At 40.0% G+C, this 23,942-nt stretch overlaps 1 protein-coding gene and 1 non-coding gene across 5 annotated transcripts in view; one reads left to right on the top strand and one right to left on the bottom strand.

Moving 5' to 3' along the window:
- The window catches only part of DOCK7 (dedicator of cytokinesis 7), a 225,551-nt gene extending 203,706 nt beyond the window's left edge, over positions 1-21,845 (bottom strand). For 2 of the 4 annotated variants that reach the window (XM_047788826.1, XM_047788828.1), the window contains exon 1: positions 21,661-21,845. In XM_047788826.1, coding sequence (XP_047644782.1) covers positions 21,661-21,698 — 38 coding nt within the window. In that variant the 5' untranslated portion in view covers positions 21,699-21,845. The remainder of the gene's footprint in view (positions 1-21,660) is intronic. The other 2 variants (XM_047788827.1, XM_047788829.1) reach the window with 1 other exon arrangement.
- LOC125134858 (U6 spliceosomal RNA) lies at positions 8,082-8,188 on the top strand. The gene has a single exon (XR_007136845.1). It is a non-coding gene; the product is annotated as a U6 spliceosomal RNA (small nuclear RNA).
- Positions 21,846-23,942: the final 2,097 nt, after the last annotated feature.

Genomic DNA, 23,942 nt, shown 5'->3' with positions numbered 1-23,942 from the left:
TTCAATCCCTGGTCTGGGAGCTGAGATCCCATATCAAGCCACTGTACACCTTGGCCAAATCAAATAAACGAAACGAAATGAAATAAAGCCAATTATCGATAGATTTTGTTCAATTATTTTCCTGATGTCAATATCTAACCTCCACCCTCTGATCATCAACTGGCCAGTTCTCTATTTTATAAAACTTGTCTTTAATTCTTTTCTAAAAAATAAGCTCTACTTTTTTCCTACCATCCCATTGCACATAGAGTGAAACAAACCTACTGACCTCACTTCTGGGCCAGCTTGATGATACTTTTGCTCTGGACTGTTCTCAAATTAATTGTTTAATTCAGAGCCCTGAACATCTTAGTGTCCATTTGAATTTCCAGTTGAATTTTCAGACCATCTCATTTTCCAAAAATTATCTTAATATATAATTCTTTTGCCTTCTTCTTCTCTTCTATAACCCCTTCCTTTTTTCACATTCTGTCATTACACACACACACAACCCCTGAGCACTGTTATGAGCTGATTATTCAACTAGAAACTTTTGATACCAAGGTAAAAGAGCTATCATTTTTTAAGGTTCAAGATACTGAATTAGCTCAACTTTTTCTTTATGGCTGACTTAAAGCACTTGAAATCATATTTATGTTTTATGAAAGGCTCACTTGTTATCCATAAATGCCAAACTTGGAAGCTTATCCGTAAATGGATAAAACAAGCTATGCTACAGTCATACAATGGAACATTATTCAGCAGTAAAAAGAAATGTGCTATCCAGCCAAAAAGAGAGAGAGAGAGAGACAGAGAACCTGAAAAGAGTATGGCTAGGTAAAAGAAGCCAACCTGAAAAAACTACAAAACTGTATGGAATCCAAGCATATGACATTCTGGAAAAGGCAAAACTATAGAGAGAGAGAAAAAAAAGAAAAAACAGGTTGCCAGGGGCTGGAGGGAAGAAGGAAAAAAGAAGATATGAATAAGTAATGCACAGGGGAGTTTTAGGGCAGGGAAATTATTCTGTATGATACTATCATGATAGATACCTATCATTACACATGTGTCAAAACCCATAGAATGGGAGTTCCCGTCTTGGCGCAGTGGTTAACGAATCCGACTAGGAACCATGAGGTTGCGGGTTCGGTCCCTGCCCTCGCTCAGTAGGTTAACGATCCGGCGTTGCCCTGAGCTGTGGTGTAGGTTGCAGACGCGGCTCGGATCCCGCATTGCTGTGGCTCTGGCGTAGGCCGGTGGCTACAGCTCCGATTCGACCCCTAGCCTGGGAACCTCCATATGCCGCAGGAGCAGCCCAAAGAAATAGCAAAAAGACAAAAAAAAAAAAAAAAAAAACATAGAATGTACAACACAAAGAGAAAACCTAAGGAAATCTATGGACTTTAATTAATAATAATGTATTAATATTGGCTTATCAATTATAATAAATGTACCACACCACACAAGATGTTAATAATAGAGGCAACTTGGGAACATGGGAACTCTTTGTACTTTCTACTCTCCTATAAACCTAAATCTGCTCCCCAAAAGTCTATTAATTAATTAATTTTTTTTTAATCTTTTTAGGGCGGCACCCGAGGCATATGGAGGTTCCTAGGCGAGGGGTCTCATTGGAGCTGTAGCTGCCAGCCTACACCCGAGCCACAGCAACGCCAGATCCTTAACCCACTAAGCAAGGCCAGGGATCGAACCCAAAACCTCATGGTGCCTAGTCAGATACGTTAACCCCTGCACCACAACTGGAACTCCCAAAAGTCTATTAATTTAATTAATTAATTTAAAAGACTCACTCAGGGAGTTCCTATCTTGGCTCAGTGGTTCACAAATCTGACTAGCATCCATGAGGACGCAGGTTCAATCCCTGGCCTTGCTCAGTGGGTTAAGGACCCGGCATTGCCATGAGCTGTGGTGTAGGTTGCAGACACAGCTGAGATCCTGCACTTCTGTGGCTGTGGCATAGGCCAGCAGCTACAGCTCTGATTTGACCCCTAGCCTGGGAACCTCCATATGCCATGGTTGCGGCCCTAAAAAGCAAAAAAAAAAAAAGTCCAAAAAAAAGACTCACTCAGAACAGACAGGGGAGGAAGAGAAGAGCAGGAATAAACAAGAGGGAATGAAATCTTTGACAGAGAATACAGACTAGGAGAGGGCAAAGGGCAAATTCTGCAAAGCCTCTGGAGGTGAGAGGACAAGAACATTCACTTGATGACTCCCCTCAGGTCTTTTAATGAAGCCTATACACTGAGAATGTTCATTATTATGTTTGGTTTAAAGGCCTTACAATCTCCTGATCCTTTTGTCAAGAACGAGATGAGAATATGAAAAAAAGTCATAAAAAAAGAGAAAGAGAGAGAAAAAATATTCTGTTTATCTTCCTCAGTGCTACTCATCACAGTCTACCAACCTCAGCACCACCTCAGCATTTCTGTTTCTCAGTGTTTCAGGGGGTCAACCACGAGTAATCTGAAATGCAAACTGCTGTATTTCATCAAATTCAATATCTCACTAACTGTTAAGACTTGCTATTACTTCCAGTACAGCTAGGAAAGAAAAACTTTGCTTAATTAGCCATTATACTAACAAGTAACTGAAAGACATACCCTGATTTCAGAAAATATTAAAAAACAAAATAAATTTTTAAAATAGATTACTTCAAAAAGAGACAATCTTGGGAGTTTCCTCGTGGTGTAGTGCATTAAGGATCCAACATTGTCATTGCAGTGGCTTGGGTTGCTGCTGTGAGGCAGGTTCAACCCCTGGCCTAGGAACTTCCACATGCCACGGGTACAGCTCCCCCCCCCCAAAAAAAAAAGAGAGCGAGAGAGACCATCTTTCATTTAATAACAGTGACATACAAAAGATAATCCCCATATTACAAATATTTGTCTTATTTCTACATGATATCGTTTCCCCCAAAGAGAAAAACAGCAATAATTTGAAAAAAACAACCATTCCAAACTGAGGTATAATGGCAATAAAAATATCTGCAACCCAAACAAAGGATGTATTTATACCAAAATCCTCTGTAGGAAAACATATTATAGAATAGTAAGTGAAGGAATCTTCCCAAATATAAAAACAGTATCTCTTAACCATACTATGGCCCAAAATATGCAAGACAAGAAATGCAATGAATAAATACAATTCCTGATATCAGTTAAAATCCTTTACCATAGATTACTTTTCTGATAATAATTTTCCCTAGTCTTAATGAATCTTATATAGTAAAGCAATACAAGGATGTCTCTTCTACTTCCAGTAAGCTATTAATATTAACTGCAAAGTGGAAAAAAGGAGTAGGTCAAAAACTCCAGTTATATATGCTCTTAAATTATAACAGCAGAACATCTTCTTCCCCTCCCAAAAGAACGGGATCCAATATTTGACCTACTTATCTCCTTACCAACTCTCTCCACTTCCCCAAGTTCCCTCACTATGTCAACATGCATTATGGTTTCTACAAAAGAAAGCACTCACTAAGGCCATTCACCATGAGATACTGGTAATAACCAACAAAAGACCCACATCCTGAGGGAAAATTATGTCGCATTTAACTTTTCCTCTATCATCTTCCCACTTTCAGATGCCTCGTCAACCATGATTTCCAGAATGTCCCAAGGCTAATCTGATTCTCTCTCCTTCCAAGTCATTCTTCATGGGACCAGAGGTAACTTCTGAGTAAAGATGAATAAGGAGAGTTTACACTAAAATAAAAGAGTTTAGTTGAGCTGTTCCTATTAAAGTGTCTCTCTCTCTCTCTCTCTCTCTCTCTCTCTCTCACACACACACACACACACACACACACACACACACACAAATCTGCAATGTAATATGTCAAATAAGAGAATAAGATATCTTGGAACTGGTTCTGTTTATACTGAAGACAGACTCAGGGAAGAAATGTAAGGGAATACACTACGGAACATACCAGGTAAGGGAACATATCAGAAACAGGCAAGAAAGAGCTGGCTAAAACTCCCCAAATGAAAAAGGGACAAGAACAAGTAAACCCTCAAATGCTGTGACTCTCCAAGTCCAAGATTGGTAACTGAGAAGTTGAATCAGAGTTCCACCACTGTGTATAGTTGGTATTAAAGACAAAAGGAAGCAAAATAAAGAAAATAAGACATGCAACACTGTATCATCTTTCAAGTATTTGTGCCAAAGATATTTAAACCTGAATTAAATCAAACCTGTATATCTAACATCCAGATTACAGGAAATACAGAGATCGGGGTTAACAAGTTAATTGCTAAAAGAAGCAATCAAACTAAAAGCAGAAGACAGGTCATTCCATAAGTCAAGTCTCTCCAACAGGTTAATGAGATGCAGGAATAAATAAAGGCACTGAGCTAAGTTTTAGCCTAAAAAAGACTAAAGACAAAAAAAAAAGTTTATTTTAAAAGGTGAAAAAAATACTTAAAGAGATATAACCAAATGGTTCTTAACTGGATCCTGGTTTGAACAAATAGGCTATAAATTAAATTTCTGGGGAAAATGAGAAATTTGAACATGGAAAAGGTACTACATAATTAAGAATTTAACATGGAGAAACAATATTATAATGATAGAGGAAAATCTCCTAATATTTTAGAGATATAAATGATGTCTATAATTTAGCTTAAAACTCTTCAGTTATAATCACTCTGCCTTAATGGGGAAAAGCAGCAAACTAAATATGGAAAACAAAAAGTATTTCATATCCTCCATATATCCCTACCTGATTATTTCTGTTCTGTTTTACTCTCCTTAGACATTCCTTCTCTGTGCTTTCAAAGCATTTTATGTTTATCCACATTCATTCAAGGAAATGGCGTTTTCCAGGAGGCTAGTTCAGACAGGCAGCAGACTAGACAGATTGTTTTATACTGTGAAATAAGAACCTGGCCTTGCTGACACAGAATTTGATTTCAGCAGAAGAAAAGCCCCATGTTTGTAAACAGTCTCTTTGACAGAAGCACAAAAACTGTAAAGTAGGTTTTTTCCTAAAAAGTAGTAGTGCAACCCTCAAATATAAAAGTATGGTGGGGGGAAAAAGTAGTAAAGTATCAAGAATTTGGCTTCAAGCCTAGCATACTCTCACTCTTAAGAGGTACCTTTACAATGTCCTTGAGGAATGAAGGAACACAAGGAAGCTTCACTTCTGATAGGAGTATGCTGTGTCTTTTTTGTATAAATTTAAAGCAGGCTAGTTTCTGCCATTAAAGGAAATGCATATTTTTTAACTCTGTCTGATAGCACTTTTATACAAAGAATTATCTCATTGTGATAACTGAACAATACATTAGTCAGAGTGTCTATCAAATTATTTTGAAATCTATTTACCTATCTCCTTACAGGAACTAAGCAATTAGTTTTATTTACCTTTTAACCCTCTAGCAGAGTGCCAAGCACATTCTGGGTGCTTAATAAATGTTTTAAAAGCTGAAGTAAAAAAATGAGAATAAAGAGAAGTTCACAATTCCTCCTCCAACCCAAGAAGTAGTTCAACAAGGATATTAGAATGGAACAACTGACATAAATTCTACATACTAACAATGAAAGACCATAAAGAGAAATTAGGGAAACAATCCTATTTACCACTGCATCAAGAAGAACAAAATACCAGAGTTCCTATTGTGGGGCTCAGCAGGTTAAGGACCTGACACTGTCTGTGTGAGGATGCAGGCTCAATCCTCAACCTGTCTCAGCGGGTTAAGGATTCAGCATTGCCATAAGCATAGCTGCAGCATGGGTCACAGATGCAGCTTGGACCCAGTGTTGCTGTAACTGTGACAGAAGCCCCAGATACAGCTCTGATCTGACCCCTGGCCCAAGAACTTCCCTATGCCACAGGCAAGGCCATAAAAAGAAACAAACAAAAAAAATACTTAGAAACAAACCTACCTAAAGAGATAAAAAGACCTGTACTCTGAAAACTCTAAGATGCTGATGAAAGAAATCAAAGATGACACACATGGAAAGATAGACCATGTTCTTGGATTGGAAGAATCAATACTATCATAATGACTATACTACCCAAGGCAATCTACAAATTCAATGCAATCCCTATCAAATTACCAATGGCATTTTTCACAGAACTAGAACAAAGAATTTTTGTATCGTAGAAACACAAAAGACCCCAAATAGCCAAAGCAATCCTGAGAAAGAAAAATGGAGCTGGAGGAATCAGGTTCCCTAACTTCAGACTACACTACAAAGCTACAGTCATCAAAACAGTATGATACTGGCACAAAAATAGAAATATAGACCAATAGAAGAGATAGAAAGCCCAGAAATAAACCTACGCACCTATGGTCAACTAATTTATGACAAAGGAGACAATCTGAATATACAATGGAGAAAAGACAGTCCCTTCAATAAGCAGTACTGGGAAAACTGGACAACTATGTGTAAAAGAATGCAATTAGAACACACTCTAATACCATACACAAAAACTCAAAATGGATTAAAGATCTAAATATAATTTATAAGCTCCTATAAAACTCTTAAAGGAAAACATAGGCCGAACACTCTCTGACATAAACCGCAGCACTGTCTTCTCAGATCCACTGCCTAGAGTAATGACAATGAAAACAGAAATAAACATATGAGACCTCATTAAACGTAAAAGGTTTTCACAGCAAAGGAAACCATGAACAAAACAAAAAGAAATGGAAGAAAATATCTGCAGTGAAGCAACTGACAAGGGATTAATCTCCAAAATATACCAACACCTCCTCCAGGTCAATATCAAAAAAATAAAAAATAAAAAACCCAATTGAAAAAATGGGCAGAATATCATAGAGAAATAGACATTTCTCCAAAAAAAAGATAGCCAAAAGCATTTGAAAAGATTCTCTACATCACTAATTATTAGAGAAATGCAAATCAAAATTATGAGATACCACCTTACACCAGCCAGTATGGCCATCGTCCAAAAGTCTACAAACAATAAATGCTGGAGAAGGTGTAGAGAAAAGGAAACCCTCTTACACTGTCGGTGGAACGTAACTTGGTACAACCACTATAGAAAACTGTACAGAGGTTCCTCAAAAAACTAAATATAGAACTACCATATGATCCAGCAATCCCATTCCTGGGCATATATCCAGAGAAAAGCATAATTCAAAAAGATACAGATACCCCTGTGTTCACTGCAGCACTATTTACAATAGCCGAGACACTGAAGCAACCTAAATGTCCATCAACAGAGGAATGAATTAAAAAGGTGTGGTACATATATACAAGGAAGTGTTTCTCAGGTATTAAAAAGAACGAATGCCATTTGTAGCCACACAGGTGGACCTAGAGATTATCAACTAAGTGAAGTTAGTCAGACAGTGAAAGAAAAACATCGTATGATATGGCTTATATGTAAAATCTCAAAAAAGGATACAAATGAACTTACTTCAGGACAGAAACAGACTCACAGACTTTGAAAACAAACTTATGGTTACCAAAGGGGACAGGGTTGGAGGGGAGGGGGTGCTGGAGGTTTGCAATTGGCAGATGCACACTGTGGTATATGGAATGACTGGCCAACAGGAACCTGCTATATAGCCCAGGGAACTCTACCCAATATTCTGTGATAATTTATATGGGAAAAGAACCTGAAAAAGAATGGATGTGTGTATATGTATAACTGAATCACTTTGTTACACAGTAGAAGTTACTACAACATTGTAAATCAACTATACTTCTATAAAAATTTAAAAAGTGAAAAAATAAAAAGCTAAAAAAAAAAGTCTAAATAAATGAAGAGACAGTCCATGTTCATGGACTTGAAGACTTCTAACACTGTTGACAGCAATGCTCCCCAAACTAATCCAGATTCAATGTAAACCCTGTCAAAATCCCAACACAATATTTGCAGAAATTGCCAAAATTCATGTTGATAATGATCCTAAAATGCTTATATAAATGCAAAAAAAATCCAGAATAGGCAAAACAGTTTTGAAAAAGAAGAAAAAAGGTAAAAGACCTACACTCCCAGATGTCAAATTTTACTGTAAAATAAAAGTAATGAGAACAGTTTGATACTGTAAGGATACACAGACAGATCAATGAAAAAGAAGTGAAGGTCAGGAAATAAACTCTTGGTGCTCACTTCGGCAGCACATATACTAAAACTGGAATGATACAGAGAAGATTAGCATGGCCCATGCGCAAGAATGATATGCAAATTTGTGAAGCGTTACATATTTTTTAAGATATCACATATCTGGAATCTAATATGCAGCACAAATGAACCTTTCCACAGAAAAGAAACTCATGGATTGGAGAACAGACTTGTGGTTGCCAAGGGGAGGGGAAGGGAGTGGGATGGACTGGGATTTTTGAAGTTAATAAATGCAACCCATTGCATTTGGAGTGGAAAACCAATGAGATTCTGATGTAAGGCACAGGGAACTATAACTAGTCACTTGTGATGGAACATGATGGAGGATAATGTGAGAAAAAGAATGTATAAATATATGTATGACTGGGTCGCTTTGCTGTATAGTAGAAACTGACAGAAGACTGTAAATCAACTATAATGGAAAAAATAAAAATCTTAAAAAAAAAAGAAATAAACTCTTACATTTTTAGTCGACTGATTTTTGACATGGTGCCACAGCAATTCAAAGAGAAGAGGAAAGCCTTTCTAACAAAGAATGTTGTTAACAAGTGAACATTTAAATGCAAAAGATGAATTTGGCCCCTCATCTCACACATACACAAAAATTAATGCAAAATGGATCATAAACCTAAAACATCTGCTAAATAAAACTTCCAGAAGAAAACGGAAGGAAATCTTAAGTATGAATTAAGGAGAGTCTTAGATAACATCAAAATAATGATCCATAAATGAAAAAAAATCGATGAGTACAGCTTAAACAAAATTTAAAATCTTTATGCTCCTAAATTTACCATTAAGAAAATGAAAACAAAAACCAGACAAGGTGAAAACATTTGCAAATCATATACCCCATAAAGGACCTGGATCTAGAACACATAAAGAACTCTCACAACACAGAAACAAGATAAATAATCCAATTTTAAAAGGACCAAAAGATTTTAATAGATATTTCACAAAAAAAGATATGTGAATGGCTAATAAGCACATGAAAAACATCACTAATCATTAGGGAAATGCCACTTCATAAATACTGATACATGCTACCATATGAATGAATGCTGAAAAATTATGCTAAATAAAGAAAGCTAGACACAAACGGCCACATACTACATGATTCCACTTATAAGATATGTTCAGAAAAGGCAAATCTAAAGAGAGATAGACACACAGATAAAATATATGGGGCTTGGGGTGGGACTAAGGAGTCAACACTGTTTTATATATGCAAATTAATCTGATTTGAGTTTTCCTCACTTGCAACCAAAAAGTCTCTTCAATAAAAGGCTACTGAAAAAGTAGTGAAGACATCCTGAGTGGTTGCCAACACGTTCCAAAAGATGCCACCCAGAAGTGAAAGGGAGTTAACTCTCTGAGGAGACTGAATTAACTGATGCAAAACTGGATGCAGAAGAAAAGCAAATAGATAAATTTCCTATTCTTCCAGAGTCCCATCTACGGATCTAAGGAACTACCACCATCCAAAGATATCCTGTAGCTAAGCAAGCACATCTGCCAAACAATCTCTCTCTCACTCTTTGTAAAGCAGTAACCAGTAGGATAAGGCATCACCTTACATTGTTTCCCATCCTTCCCTTCTTCACGTCCCTTTTCTCTTCTGATATCCTGGGATTATGTCTCCCCTCCCAGAAAAAGCCTCAACCCTCAATCCTTGTCTCAGTCTTTGTTTTCCAGAGTATCTACAAAAAACCTACAGTAACCATTAGGCTTAATATTAAGTGAAACATGGAAAGCATTCCCTTTGAAATTATAAACAAAACAAAGATGCTCAACAGCAAAACAATGTTGAATAGAAACGGTAGTAAAAATCTCTACAGTAATGCAAGGTAATAGCCTGCAGACCAACACACATACACAATAAATGAGTTATAAGGTTTGGAAAGGACAAAACATAAATTCTTCATTTTCAGATAATACAGCTATCTACACAGAAAATACAAAGGCCACAGGTCAGTAAGCAAGTTCACTGCAGCCTGATCTTCCCCCACAGATTGGTTCAGTCCATCCTGTTACAGCAGTTTCTCCAGTATGGAGTTGGACTATAAGGCCTTTTGGAAAAGATTGACCCTGTGTTTTCCTGAGAAAGCATAATAGTTCTGATTGAATCAGTTCCATGGGGCTACTGAGTAATCTGAGGACTGTCCAGAGTTGAAAAGCCTGTGCCTGTATTGAAGAATCAAGGATTATTATTAAAATCTGGTAAAAAGAAACAGAAAATACAAAGGAATTCACAGGTAGTCTTCAAATTTACAAGAGTTTACCAAAGTATAGCGCTGAATACAAATTCTACAAAATCATCACATACCTAGGAATAAATCTAACAAAAGATACGCAAAAATGTTACAGAGAAAATTATAAAATTTCATTGTATGATATATAGGAAACCATAAAAAAAAAAAGACAACCTACAGAATGGGAGAAAATAGTTCCAAACAATGTAACCAAAAGGACTTAATCTCCCAATTAAACAAATAACTCATGCAACTCAACAGCAAAAAAAAAAAAAAAAAAAAAAAAAATTGAAAAATAGGCAGAAGACCTAAATACACATTTCTCCAATGAAGATATACAGATGGCCAACAGACACATGGAAAAATGCTCAACATCACTAATTATTAGAGAAATGCAAGTCAAAACTACAATGAGGTACCACCTCGCACCCATCTGAACGGCCAACATTAACAAGTCAAAAATAACAAATGCTGGAGAGGGTATGGAGGAAAGGGTACCTTCCTTCACTGTTGGTAGGAATGTAAATTGGTACAACCACTATGGAAAACAGTATGGAGGTACCTCAGAAAACTAACTATAGAACTACCATATGATCTAGTAATCCCATTTCTGGACATATATCCAGACAAAACTTTTGCTGAAAAAGATACATGCACCCCTATATTCATTACACCACTATTCACAATAGCCAAGACATGGAAACAACCTGAATGTCCATCAACAGAGGAATGGATTAAGAAGATGTGATATATATAAACAATGAAATACTACTCAGCCATAAAAAAGAACAAAATAATGCCATTTTCAGCAACATGAATGGAACTAGAGACTCTCATACTAAGTGAATTAAGTCAGAAAGAAAAACTGACAAATACCATATGATATCACTTATATCTGGAATCTAATATATGGCACAAATGAGCCTTTCCTCAGAAAAGAAACAAACTCATGGACATGGAGAATAGACTTGTGATTACCAGTGGGGATGGGGAGGTAGTGGGATGGACTGAGAGTTTGGGGTTAGTAGATGCAAACTATAGCATTTGGAGTGGATAAGCAGTGAGATCCTGCTGTAAAGCACAGGGAACTATATCTAGTCCCTTGTAATAGAACATGATGGAGGATAATGTGAGAAAAAGAATGTATACATATACATACACATTATATATAAAGGTATGACTGGGTTACTTTGCTGTACAGCAGAAATGGACAGAACATTGTAAATTGACTATAGTTAAAAAAAAAAATACAAAAAAAAAACAAGCTTTAGGGAGTTCCCTTTGTGGCTCAGTAGTTAAAGAACCTGACTAGGATCCATGAGGATGTGGGTTGGATCCCTGGCCTCGTTCAGTGGGTTAAGGATCCCCCATTGCTATAAACTGTGGTGTAGGTCGCAGACGCAGCTTGGATCTGGTGTTGCTGTGGCTGTGGCTTAGGCTGGCAGCTATAGTTCTGATTCAACCCTTAGCCTGGGAACTTTCATATGCTGAGGATGCAGACCTAAACAAACAAACAAACAAACTACAAAGAGGAAGATCTAAATAAGTGGAGAGATACACCATGACCATGAATTGGAAACACTAAGAATGTCATTTCTCCCTCAAACTGATATACAGATTCAAAGCAATCCTAATCAAATTCTAATAGGATTTGGGAGAGGGTTTGGGGGGGGGGGCAGGTAAGATTATAAAATATACATGAAAATTCAAAACACTAAGAGCAGCTAAAAAAAAAGCTTTTCTACCAAATTCCAAAACTTATTATAATGAAAAATTATTTATAACTAGAGAAAAGATATATAACTGGACCAGTGGTACAAAATAGTAAGTTCAGAAAAAGACCCATAAATAAGGACACACAATTATTATAGAGGTGGCAGGACAAATGAATGGGAATGGATAATCCATTCTGAAAAAAATTAAAATTCCATAAGTTCACGTGGAATATGTTCCTAAATACAAAGGAACTAAAAAGTTTATGATAAATTGAATAAATATCTTAATGATCTCAGGATAATAAACTATTTCTTAAACAAGACCACAAAAGTACTAAACATTAAAAAAAAAAAAAAAAAAAAAAAAGGAGTTCCCGTCGTGGCGCAGTGGTTAACGAATCCGACTAGGAACCAGGAGGTTGCGGGTTCGGTCCCTGCCCTTGCTCAGTGGGTTAACGATCCGGCATTGCCGTGAGCTGTGGTGTAGGTTGCAGATGCGGCTCAGATCCCGCATTGCTGTGGCTCTGGCGTAGGCCGGCGGCTACAGCTCCGATGTGACCCCTAGCCTGGGAACCTCCAGATGCCTTGGGAGCAGCCCAAGAAATGGCAAAAAGACAAAAAAGACAAAAAAAAAAACAAACCAACAACTGTGTGTTCCCATCATGGCTCAGCGGTTAACAAACCTGACTAGGAACCATGATGAGGGTTGGATCCCTGGCCTCGCTCAGGGGGTTAAGGATCTGGTGTTGCTGTGAGTTGTGGTCTAGGTCACAGATGTAGCTCAGATCCTGCACTGCTGTGGCTGTGGAGCAATCTGGCAGCTATTGCTCCAAGTGGACCCCCAGCATGGGAACCTCCATATGCCAAGGGTGCAGCCCTAAAAAGCAAAAAAAAAAAAAAAAAAAAAAAACCCGATAAATTGCATCAAAGCTTAGTTTTCAAGAAGACTCCATAAAAAGGATTAAAAACAAACCATAATGTTGGAAGTTATATTTGCAACACATGTAACCAATAAATGACTAATATACTGAATACATATGAAGTACTCACACAAATCAATACTAAAGACAGAATCCAAAAGGAAAACAAAGGAGAGGAGTTCTTGTCGTGGCTCAGTGGTTAACAAACCCAGCTATATCCATGAGGACCCGGGTTCAATCCCTGGACTTGCTCAGTGGGTTAAGGATCTGGCACTGCCATGAGCTATGAGGTAGGTCACAGACGCGGCTCAGATCCCATGATGCTGTGGCTGTGATGTAGGCCGGCAGCTACAGCTCTGACTCGAACCCTAGACTGGGAACTTCCATATGCTATGGGTACAGCCCTAAAAAGACAAGAAAGGAAGAAAGAGAAGGAAAGGAAGAAGCAGATAGACAAAGGAAGAATGGCAGACTATTTTAAAAAGAGTAAATTCAAATGGTCAATACCCTTGCAAAAGAGGGCTCAATGTCATTAGTACCCAAGCAAATACATATTAAAACTTTTACAATCATATAGCATCCTGCATCCACCAGACTAGCAAAAATGAACAAACTGGCAATACCAAGTGATTATAACTATGTAGAGCAACATTGTGGGAGTGTAAATTTCTACAACTATCTTAGAAAACAGTCTGGCACTGCCTAATAAATTTGATAATAACTAAAACTGCTAGGACAAGCAATAAAGACCCAGAAATTCCACACTTGAATATACCCTAGAAAAACTCAGGCACCTATGTACCAGAATATAAGTACAGCAATGTTGATAGGAACATTACTTCTAGTCGTCAAAAATTGGAAACAACTAAAATTCCCATCTACTGTAGAATGGAAAATTGCTTTAAAATGGCCATACTACCCAAAGCAATCTACAGATTCAATGCAATCCCCATCAATTTACCCACGACATTTTTCACAGAACTAGAACAAACAATCCAAAAATTTATATGGAACCACAAAAGACCCAGAATTGCCAAAGCAATTCTGAGGAACAAAAGCCAAGCAGGAGGCATAACTCTCCCAGGCTTCGGGCAATATTACAAAGCCACAGTCATCAAGACAGTGGGGAACTGGTACCAAAACAGACTTACAGACCAATGGAACAGAAGAGAGAACCCAGAGACAAACCCAGACACCTACGGTCAATTAATTTTTGACAAAGGAAGTAAGAACATAAAATGGAAAAGAGACAGTCTTTTCAGCAAGTACTGCTAGGAAACCTGGACAGCTGCATGCAAATCAATGAAACTAGAACACACCCTCACACCACGCACAAAAATAAACTCAAAATGGCTGAAAGACTTAAATATAAGACAAGACGCAATCAAACTCCGGGAAGAGAACACAGGCAAAAAACATTCTGACATCAACCTTACAAATGTTTTCTCAGGTCAGTCTCCCAAAGCAACAGAAATAAAAGCAAATATAAACCAATGGGACCTAATCAAACTGACAAGCTTTTGCACAGCAAAGGAAACCAAAAAGAAAACAAAAAGCCAACTTACAGAATGGGAGAAAACAGTGTTAAATGATGCAACTGAAAAGGGCCTTATCTCTAAAACATACAAACAACTTACACAACTCAACAGCAAAAAGGCCAACCCAATTGAAAAGTGGGCAAGAGACCTGAATAGACATTTCTCCAAGGAAGATACACAGATGGCCAACACCCACATGAAAAAATGCTCAACATCCCTGATTATTAGAGAAATGCAAATCAAAACTACCACAATTTACCTCCTCACACCAGTCAGAACGGCCATCATTCATAAGTCCACAAATAACAAATGCTGGAGGGGGTGTGGAGAAAAGAGAACCCTCTTGCACTGTTGGTGGGAATGTAAACTGGTACAGCCACTATGGAGAACAATATGGAGATACATTAGAAAACTATACATAGAACTACCTACCACATGACCCAGCAATCCCACTCTTGGGCATATATCCAGACAAAACTTTCCTTGAAAAAGAAACATGCACCCACATGTTCATTGCAGCACTATTCACAAGAGCCAAGACATGGAAACAACCCAAGTGTCCATCAACAGGTGACTGGATTAGGAAGATATGGTATATATACACAGTGGAATACTACTCAGCCATAAAAAAGAACAAAATAATGCCATTTGCAGCAACATGGATGGAACTAGAGACGCTCATACTGAGTGAAGTAAGTCAGAAAGAGAAAGACAAATACCATATGATATCACTTATATCTGGAACCTAACATACAGCACAAATGAATGTTTCCGCAGAAAAGAAAATCATGGACTTGGAGAACCATGGACTTGTGGTTGCCGAGGGGGGGGGGAGTGGGATGGATTGGGAGTTTGGGGTTAATAGATGCAGATTATTGCCCTTGGAATGGATTAGCAATGAGATCCTGTGGTGTAGCACTGGGAACTATGTCTAGTCACTTATGATGGAGCATGATAATGTGAGAAAAAAGAATGTACACATGTATGTGTAACTGGGTCACCATGCTATACAGTAGAAAATTAACAGAACACTGTAAACCACCTATAACGGAAAATAATAAAAATTATTATATAAAAAAGGAAAATTACTTTATATTGTCTCATTGTATAACTATATCACAATGAAAATGAATGAAATGGAGTTCCCATCATGGCTCAGGGGAAATGAATCCGACTAGCATCCATGAGGATGCAGGTTCGATCCCTGGCCTCGCTCAGTGGGTTAAGGATCCAGCGATGCCGTTAGCTGTGGTGTAGGTCACAGACATGGCTTGGATCCTGAGTTGCTTGACTGTGGTGTAGGCCAGCGGCTACAGCTCCTATTGGATCCCTAGCCTGGGAACCACCAGGTGTGGCTCTGAAAACAAAACAAAACAAAACAAAAAAATTAATGAACTTCAAATACTTGTAACATCATGGCTGAATCTCAGACATAATTTTGAAGAAGACAGAAAAGCATACAAACATACAGTATGATTCTATTTAAATGAATTCAAAAACAAAAAATATATATTGCTCAGGGACGCATGCATAGGTAGTAAGAATAAAGAAAAGTTCCCATCGTGGCTCAGTGGTTAGCAAATCTGACTAGGAACCATGAGGTTGCGGGTTCGATCCCTGGCCTTGCTCAGTGGGTTAACGATCCGACGTTGCCGTGAGCTGTGGTGCAGGTAGCAGATGTGGCTCAGATCTGGCATTGCTGTGGCTCTGGCATAGGCCATCAGCCACAGCTCTGATTAGACCCCTAGCCTGGTAACCTCCATATGCCACAGGAGCAGCCCTAGAAAAGGCAAAAAGACAAAAAAAGAAAAACAAGGAAATAGTTATCTCAAATGTAAGGCCAGCAGCTTGGAATAATATAAAGGAAAGGGTAAGATTTAGAAAAGAGGAGGCAGGATACATCAAAAATAAAAAACAACGAAACAGTTATAAAGATGGAAATAAGCAGAGCATTTGTAGGGGTAAAGTGAAAACTTTACCACTGACTAGTCCAAAATGTAGGCTATAGAATAAGCAACAAGAGAAGGACCAGATTATAGATGACTTTAAAATGCAAGCAGGGATTTAGATTTAACCCTGTAGGAATCCAATATGTATATATTTCTAAACAAAAGAACACCATAATAAAAGCTATGTTTTAGGGAGACTTCACTTATAACATGTTTGAATTAGAGAGGAAAAAGATCAGCAGTGACCTGTGGTCATCTAGAAGCGAAGTAATGAAAGATGCTCCAAGGTGGCAGGTGGCATTCATTCAAACACTTATGTGTCCAGTTTACACAGGATTCAGTGCTAAGCACTGGAGATAAAATGACCCAGATCAGCCCACAAAGAGCTCTGAAAAGGAGTACAAAATAGGGGGAAATGAGGGAAAGCATGAGAAATTAAAAAAAAAAAAAAAAAAACCCACGGCAGCTCATGAAATCAGTGATGAAGAAAAAAGTCACGTGTTCCCAGTTCTCAAGAGTTCTATAATTCAAACACACATAAAGTACCATGGTAAGCCTACCATATGGCTCAAGGATTGATGAGAAAAAGAACAAGCAGAAAGGAGTCGTGACTATACCACATACATGTGAGAAATGTGACTAGAAAAGAAAAAGGAATGATTGGTTGGCAGCTAGAAATGCCAGAAGACTCAATGGTTCTTTGTTTTATGATGAGAAAGGCATCATAAATCTTATGGTTTAAGGGAAACATCCATTAAAGAAAAAAAAAAAAAAGAATGGACTGAAGATGCTAGAAAGGAAAAGGAAAATTGTGAGATCAAGGTTCAGAGGGAGGTGGCAAGGTATGGGGCTCAAAGTGCAATAAAAAAAGGTAAGTTTGGGGGACAAGACACCTTTCAGGCTCAAGAGAAAGATGGTTAAGGCTTATAACGGGGCCAGTCATATGCTGAGGTTAAATTGAAGGACTCATGTGAGATGATCCCAAACTTTTCAGTAAAGACACGGTAGAGAAACAAGGATGATAAATAAGAAAAATTATTTGTATTAAACATCATTTCAAATGAGAAGACATTAATTAATAAAAGATCAACTCTGAACTACTCTAGTCTCCAACACTACTCTGCAGCTCAGGAGTAAGAAATGAGTTAGATGTTCAGCATTAAGAGTTAATGAGGTGAGGAGTTCCTGCTGTGGTGCAGTGGGTTAAGGGTCCCGAGTTACCACAGCTACGGCGGAGGTCACAGCTGTGGCTCAGATTCCATCCATGGCCCAGGAACTTTCACATGCTGCAGTGCAGGTGTGGCCAAAAAAAGAAAAAAAAAAAGAGTTAGTATATTAAAAGGTCAGAGAGAGGTATATGTGTCTAAAGTGATGAAACAGGCAGCAGTGAAGCAGTTGATACAATATGGAAAGGATTGACTTTGGTCAGGAGAGAGATTACAAACTGAACAAAGGAGACTGAAAGAATTGGGCCTACCCAGCTAGAGCTATGAATAGATTCAAGACGAAAAACCACAGAGGTTATAAATAAGCCTAGATCCAGGAAATCCTACTCATGTAAAATTTTCCTCAGAAATAAAAGATCTGATGAAAGCCTTTCACTAAAATCTGCTTCTTAGGCAGCAAAATGATACCAAATTAACAAAGACTAAGAAAGCAAAAGTACCCTTTGGGATGCTAACAGTGGCACTGTTAGAAAATCTACACCTACCACAGAAAATATTTTGCAGAAAGAAAACACAATCAGAAAGTTTAATATCGGAAACCTGAGGACTAGGGTTTGAGTCTCAATTAAGGCAAATAATCTAATTCTCAGAAGGCATCAATTCCACAGCTGGATCGTGGGAATAATAATAATAGTAAATAGAGGAGGAATAAAAGCAGCAGCTAACATTTTTTGAAGACTTAGTATGTTTCAGCACAGTTCTGTTTGACACACACTATATCATTTAATCCTCAAATTATTCCTACTGAGGTTTTTAGCTCTGTTTTACTGATGAGGAAACCAAGACAAAGAGGTTAGAGCAACTGCCCAGGATTATACAGCAATTATTTGGTATAGCTTCAATTTCAACCTGTATGACGTGATCGGGAGCCACATCACATTCTTTATTATGTCCTTCTGCCCTCTGGGGACAATGCGGTAAAAAGTGCTTGAAGTATACACACCTGTTCATCATTACAGCTGAGTATCAAGTGACAAAACAAAATAATCCAAACAAAATCCTAGATCATTCCTCTGCAATCAACATTTTATGGAGTTCCCATCCCGGCTCAGCAGTTAACGAACCCAAGGAGGATCCAAGAGGTTGCAGGTTCAATCCCTGGGTCGCTCAGTGAGTTAAGGATCCAGAGTTGCCATGAGCTATGGTGTAGGTTGCAGATGTGGTTCGGATCTGACGTGGCTGTGGCTGTGGTGTAGGCCAGCGTCTATAGCTACGATTGGATCCCTAGCCTGGGAAGCTCCATGTGCCACACATGTGGCCCTAAAAAGCAAAATAAATAAATAAATAAATAAATATCCTATAAGTGCTACTACTGGGGCACTTATTATCTAAAAAGCAGTGTTCTATGCACTTAACAGGTACTGATTTACTTAATCCTTACAACAATCTAGCAAGGTGAGCCCTACTATGAACCTCATTTTACAGGTAGAGAAAATGAGGGAAAAGTGAGAAGTACCTTGCCAGAGTTTACTCAATGAGTGCCAGGTGGTTTGTCTCCAGAGTTGCGCTATTCTTCCCCCAGTAGGAAAATAAGAAAGGAAACAAGAATTTATTCAGAGGTATTATTCAGCTATATTTAGAAACTAAGAGGAAAGCACCTTTCATTCACAATAAGCAGGCAATAATTCATCAGCTACAGCAGTTTTATCCTTGGTCTTTCCTCCAAATTAAGTCTGTGCATAGACTATCTCATCTACTCTTCTGACTTCAATTACAATCTACTTGCTGATGACTCCCAAATCTAGATCTCCAACTCCAGCTCTCTTCTGCACCTTAAACCTGCACCAATGGCCTAAGAGACATTTCTTTTTAAATGCTCCATGAGCACCTCAAAATTAACATGTCCAAAACTAAATCGTCTCCATCCTACCTCATTTCCCATCCTCAAACCCATTCTTCTTCCTGCCTCCATCCTGGCTGCCCAAGTCAGAAACCTGTGTATCATCCCAGACTCTTCATTCTTCCTCAGCCTTCCAAATGCAAACAATCATCAATCATTGCCATGCCTACCTCCTAAGTCTCTCTCTCTCCAATCAATGTATCTCTTCATTCCATTGCCTTGTTTACTTTTATAACTTTATAGGGCTATATAAATTTGAAATTTTTGTTTTGAAAAACTGATTATCTTTTTTTCTTGTGTTTTGTCATGTCCTATTTGAGAACGAATTCCATGAATGCAGAACATTGTATATACTTCACACCTAACTCCCTTTCTTTATGAACGTAGTGTTCTCAGAGATAAGCTGTTGGTTCTATTAAAAAGAAGTTAACACTGAGCATGCATGTCAAATAATACATCTGTTTTTTAAACCACACTGTCTTCAGAAACAAGACCAAATTACTTTACAAAAAATAAGGACAGAAGCAATAAGTTCCTATTAAGTCTATCCCAGCTCCCTAGGCTATACTACTCATTGTTAAGTGTTCAGTGAAGGCTACACTGTACTAAACCCCTTACACAAATTTTGCCATTTAACGTTCACAATTCTATGAGCTGAGTAAAGGCTACACTGTACTAAACCCCTTACACAAATTTTGCCATTTAACGTTCACAATTCTATGAGCTGAGTGCTGTTTTTTTTACCCATTTTCCAGATGAGTAAACTAAAGCTTAAGTAAATTTGAACAATTTGGCCAAGGTGCCAACTTAGAAAACAAGCCAGGATTTGAACCTATGTCAAACGACTGACCCTACAGCCTATGCTTTTAAGCACTTGCTATTTTGCCTCTTAAAGAGAAAATGAAATGTGTTTTAAAGCTCGAAAAAAAAATGAAAGAGATGTGAGTTTTAAATGAAAAACGTGCCAAAACAGAGTAACACTATGGAAGTTCAGGCAGTTAAGAAAGGGCCTGTTTGGTAGGTCCAAAAATCTTTTAAGAAATACCAGCAAACTAAAAAGAGCCAGAGTCACAGAAACACATTCGAGCGTTTCTTTCTTTTCTTGGGACATCACAATTAACAGAAATACGGTCTTATTAAAATAAGACATGTCAATGTCCTATACGTTAGTATATTCCACAATGAAAGTCTACAAATATTAGAAGCCTCCACCACAATTCAATTTTTAGGGAGAAAGGTGGCAACTGCCTCACCACCAGTAGGTAAAAGGGTCAGAAACCTCAACCTTGATCGCTTGCTTACTTCTAGACCCTCAAACACCAAAGGGCCGGTGTGTAAAGAACACTGCCTATTATCCATCTTCCTCTGGAGCTAAGAGAAACAGAGGCGCAATTTACGTTCACACGCTACTAGGCTCAAGCTCCAGCCTACAATTCGGAGGACTGGGCAGCTGCACAGCGTAGGATCACAGCTCTCAACTTTTCATTTTGGCCGTACGTTTTCAATTCTGGGTGCAGGAGCTCACTGTGAATTGGGCCCCTGGGTGCAGAGGATTCCTGTCAGATTTCTGGCGAGAGTGAGAGGCGTGAAGGAGGGGCGGCCTCCCACCCGCCGGGAGCCCGCCGCGCGCCCAACCTTTTGTTGGGGTGGAGACGCGGGCGGACCCCCGCACCCCCCTGGGGCTAACAAGGGTGGGCGGGAAAAGGAAAAAGGAAAGGGCCCCGGCCAGCCCGGGGGTGGGGACACAAAGAATTTGGGAAGCGCCGAGCCGCCGGCTGATGAGCTCCCCCGCCCGTCCTTCAATAGCCGCCGCAAACTCCAGGCCCGGGCAGCCAAGGAGCCGGCGGAGGCGGGCGCGCGGGCGGGCGAGGTTCTCCGCGCCCCCCGGGGAGGCGCGGGCTGAGGGCTCGGGTCGGAGGGCAGCGCGAGGCCTCGGCGCCTCCTACGGCCCCGGCGCCTCCTGCGGCCCCGGCGACCCCATCCACCTCTCCGGCCAGCCGCCACCAGGCCGCGGGATCCCGGCGCCCACGTCGCCACACCCACCCGCCTCCTAGGCCCAGCCCGGGAGGACTCTCCTGCTCTTCCCCCGGCAGAGGCGGTGCGCCCCAAGCTCCAGATTTACCTGCTGATCTTCTGGGCGAAGGCGCGGCGCTCGGCCATGGCTGCTAAGGCGGCGGCGGCGGCGGTCTGGGCGCGGGCGGGCGGGCGCGTGCCCCCTCGCTTGCGCTCCCTCCCTCGCCGCCTCCGCCAGTCCCCGCTCCGGACCCGGGAGGCTGGGGCTGGCGGCCGGAGCCGGGAACGAGCCCGGCCGTAATGCTCCTGAGAGGCGCGCAGCAAGAAACCGCTCCTCCCCCAGTGCGTCAATCCCCACGGGAACCCGGGCTTCGGAACGCAGCTGCGACTGGAGGGAACGCAGGGGAAGAATGGGGCGTGGAGGGACCGAACCGCCAGCCTTGGTCGCCTGGCTGCCGCGCGGCCCGCATGACTGAGAAGACACAGAGAAAAGCCAGAGAGAGGCCAGCGAAGCAGGAAAATGAGATAACCGAGAGCGTGGCGGTAGCCCGGCGCTCCCGAAAAAGAAGGGCAGGAAATGGAAGATGGGCTTTGCCGGGGCGGACAGTGCTCTGCCTCCCGGGATGGCTGGGTCCGTGTTCCTGCAGCGCCCATCCCGAGCAGCTGAAAGCACTTTCTGTTCTGCCCCGACCTTGTGAATGAGGTCTAACCAGAGAAAGAATGGTTCTTACAGAAAAAGAGCCAAAATATCTTTCTTTCTCCTACTGAGGTAACAGTAATAGTTGACTGGTGGGGCTAAACCTGGCACTGGATTAAAGTTTTACATGCATGATTTTACTTAATCTTCACAAGAGCCCTTGAAAGTAAGTTGTTATTATCCCCATTTTAGAGAAAGGGAATTTGGTTCAGAGAAACTAAGCCACGGGCCCCAAGTAACACAGATGGTGCCTCTTCGACTCAAGTTCAAGCCCAGGACCCAGGCCTTTTCTTTGAAGACAAGTTTGTGCGTTAATAACACTCTTCCTCAGTCTATTACTTCCCCCTTTTGAATCTCATTTTCCATTTATGTATGTTGAACCGGATGAGCTCTAATGTACTTTACATTTTGATCTCTGTTAAATAATCTGTATATTTACCACTCAAACTGCTCTTGCGCACCAAATCCTATAAAATAGGGACTAGCAGAAATCATGTTTTATTATTCTGTTGTATTTCCATTGGGTCTAGAATGTGTGGCTCCTAATGCAAATCTGCTAATTACTGATGTTACGGTGAAACTAAGAAATTTAGCTTGGTTTCTCATAGTACCTTTCTCTGAAGTGTTGCAAGAATTTAATAGGTGGATTTATTTATGTATTTGCTGTACTCTTGCTGTGTCTTGGTGAAGCATGCTGGGTACTTGTTTTCCTCTCTTTTACAGTTGGAAAATCAGCAGTTTGGCGCCATTAGGTCATTTGCCCAGACACACTGAGTCAGAGGTGAAAGCCTCAGTTAGTCAGATCCATAACTTCCTGTCACATCCACAGTACTCTAGATTTCATTTATTCTGTATAACAAATGCCCATTCCAGTGAAGATCGCCCAGTCAAAGAGGATATAGATGTAGCTTCTCCCTAAGTTGTAGTACAAAGGTGAACTAGACTCAGCGCTGTTCTCAGTGGGTTTGAGTCCATTGGGAAAGATGAAACAGCTACTCAGACAACTGTTAAGTCAAAGCTACCACTGTATCCTGGCCTTTAAGAACCTCCAGGATAGGAACTCAGTCATATGCTGCCACTTCCTTACTATGTGATCTTGGGCAAGTTACTTAACCTCAGCTCTAAAATGAGTAATAACTGTACCTACTCAAAAGAAGATGGGGAGGATTCATTGAGTTAATTCATGTAATATTCTTAGAGCAGGGCCTGGCATATGGTTCAGCACTATGTGTATTAGCTGCTGTTATTATTATCCCTGTTTTTATCATTAGGCATCCTACACTTCAGCTTGTCCTGGGTGCTTGATAGTCACTGAATCGTTTGTCTGCTCTCATGCTCCCAGCCAGATGTTCTATGCCTTTATCTCTGCTCTCCAAACATCTTTCCACTACTCTCTCAGAGAACTGACCACATTCTGCTTTGAATGGTTCTTTGTATACATGACTCACTAGTTGCCAAAGTGTCTGAAAGGACATTGCATGCACTGTGCAGCTTGCTGGGAGCATTTAAAGCAGGAAGAGGACAAGCAGGACCAAGCTTTAAGCAGGATAGACAGAGTCTGGGGGATACTCCAAGCCAGAAGGGTGGGTCCTACCTCTGGAGAAGAGCTGGCAGGCATCACAGACAAGTCCAGTGTGGCCAGATACCTGTGTCCCAACAGGGTTCCAATCTCAGGAAAATGCATGGAACTCAAC

The sequence above is a fragment of the Phacochoerus africanus genome, chromosome 8 (assembly GCF_016906955.1).
Source record: "Phacochoerus africanus isolate WHEZ1 chromosome 8, ROS_Pafr_v1, whole genome shotgun sequence".
In the NCBI taxonomy this organism is placed as follows: domain Eukaryota; kingdom Metazoa; phylum Chordata; class Mammalia; order Artiodactyla; family Suidae; genus Phacochoerus; species Phacochoerus africanus.
The sequence above is the reverse complement of the archived record's forward strand: the minus strand, read 5'-3'. Positions and strand labels throughout refer to the sequence as shown.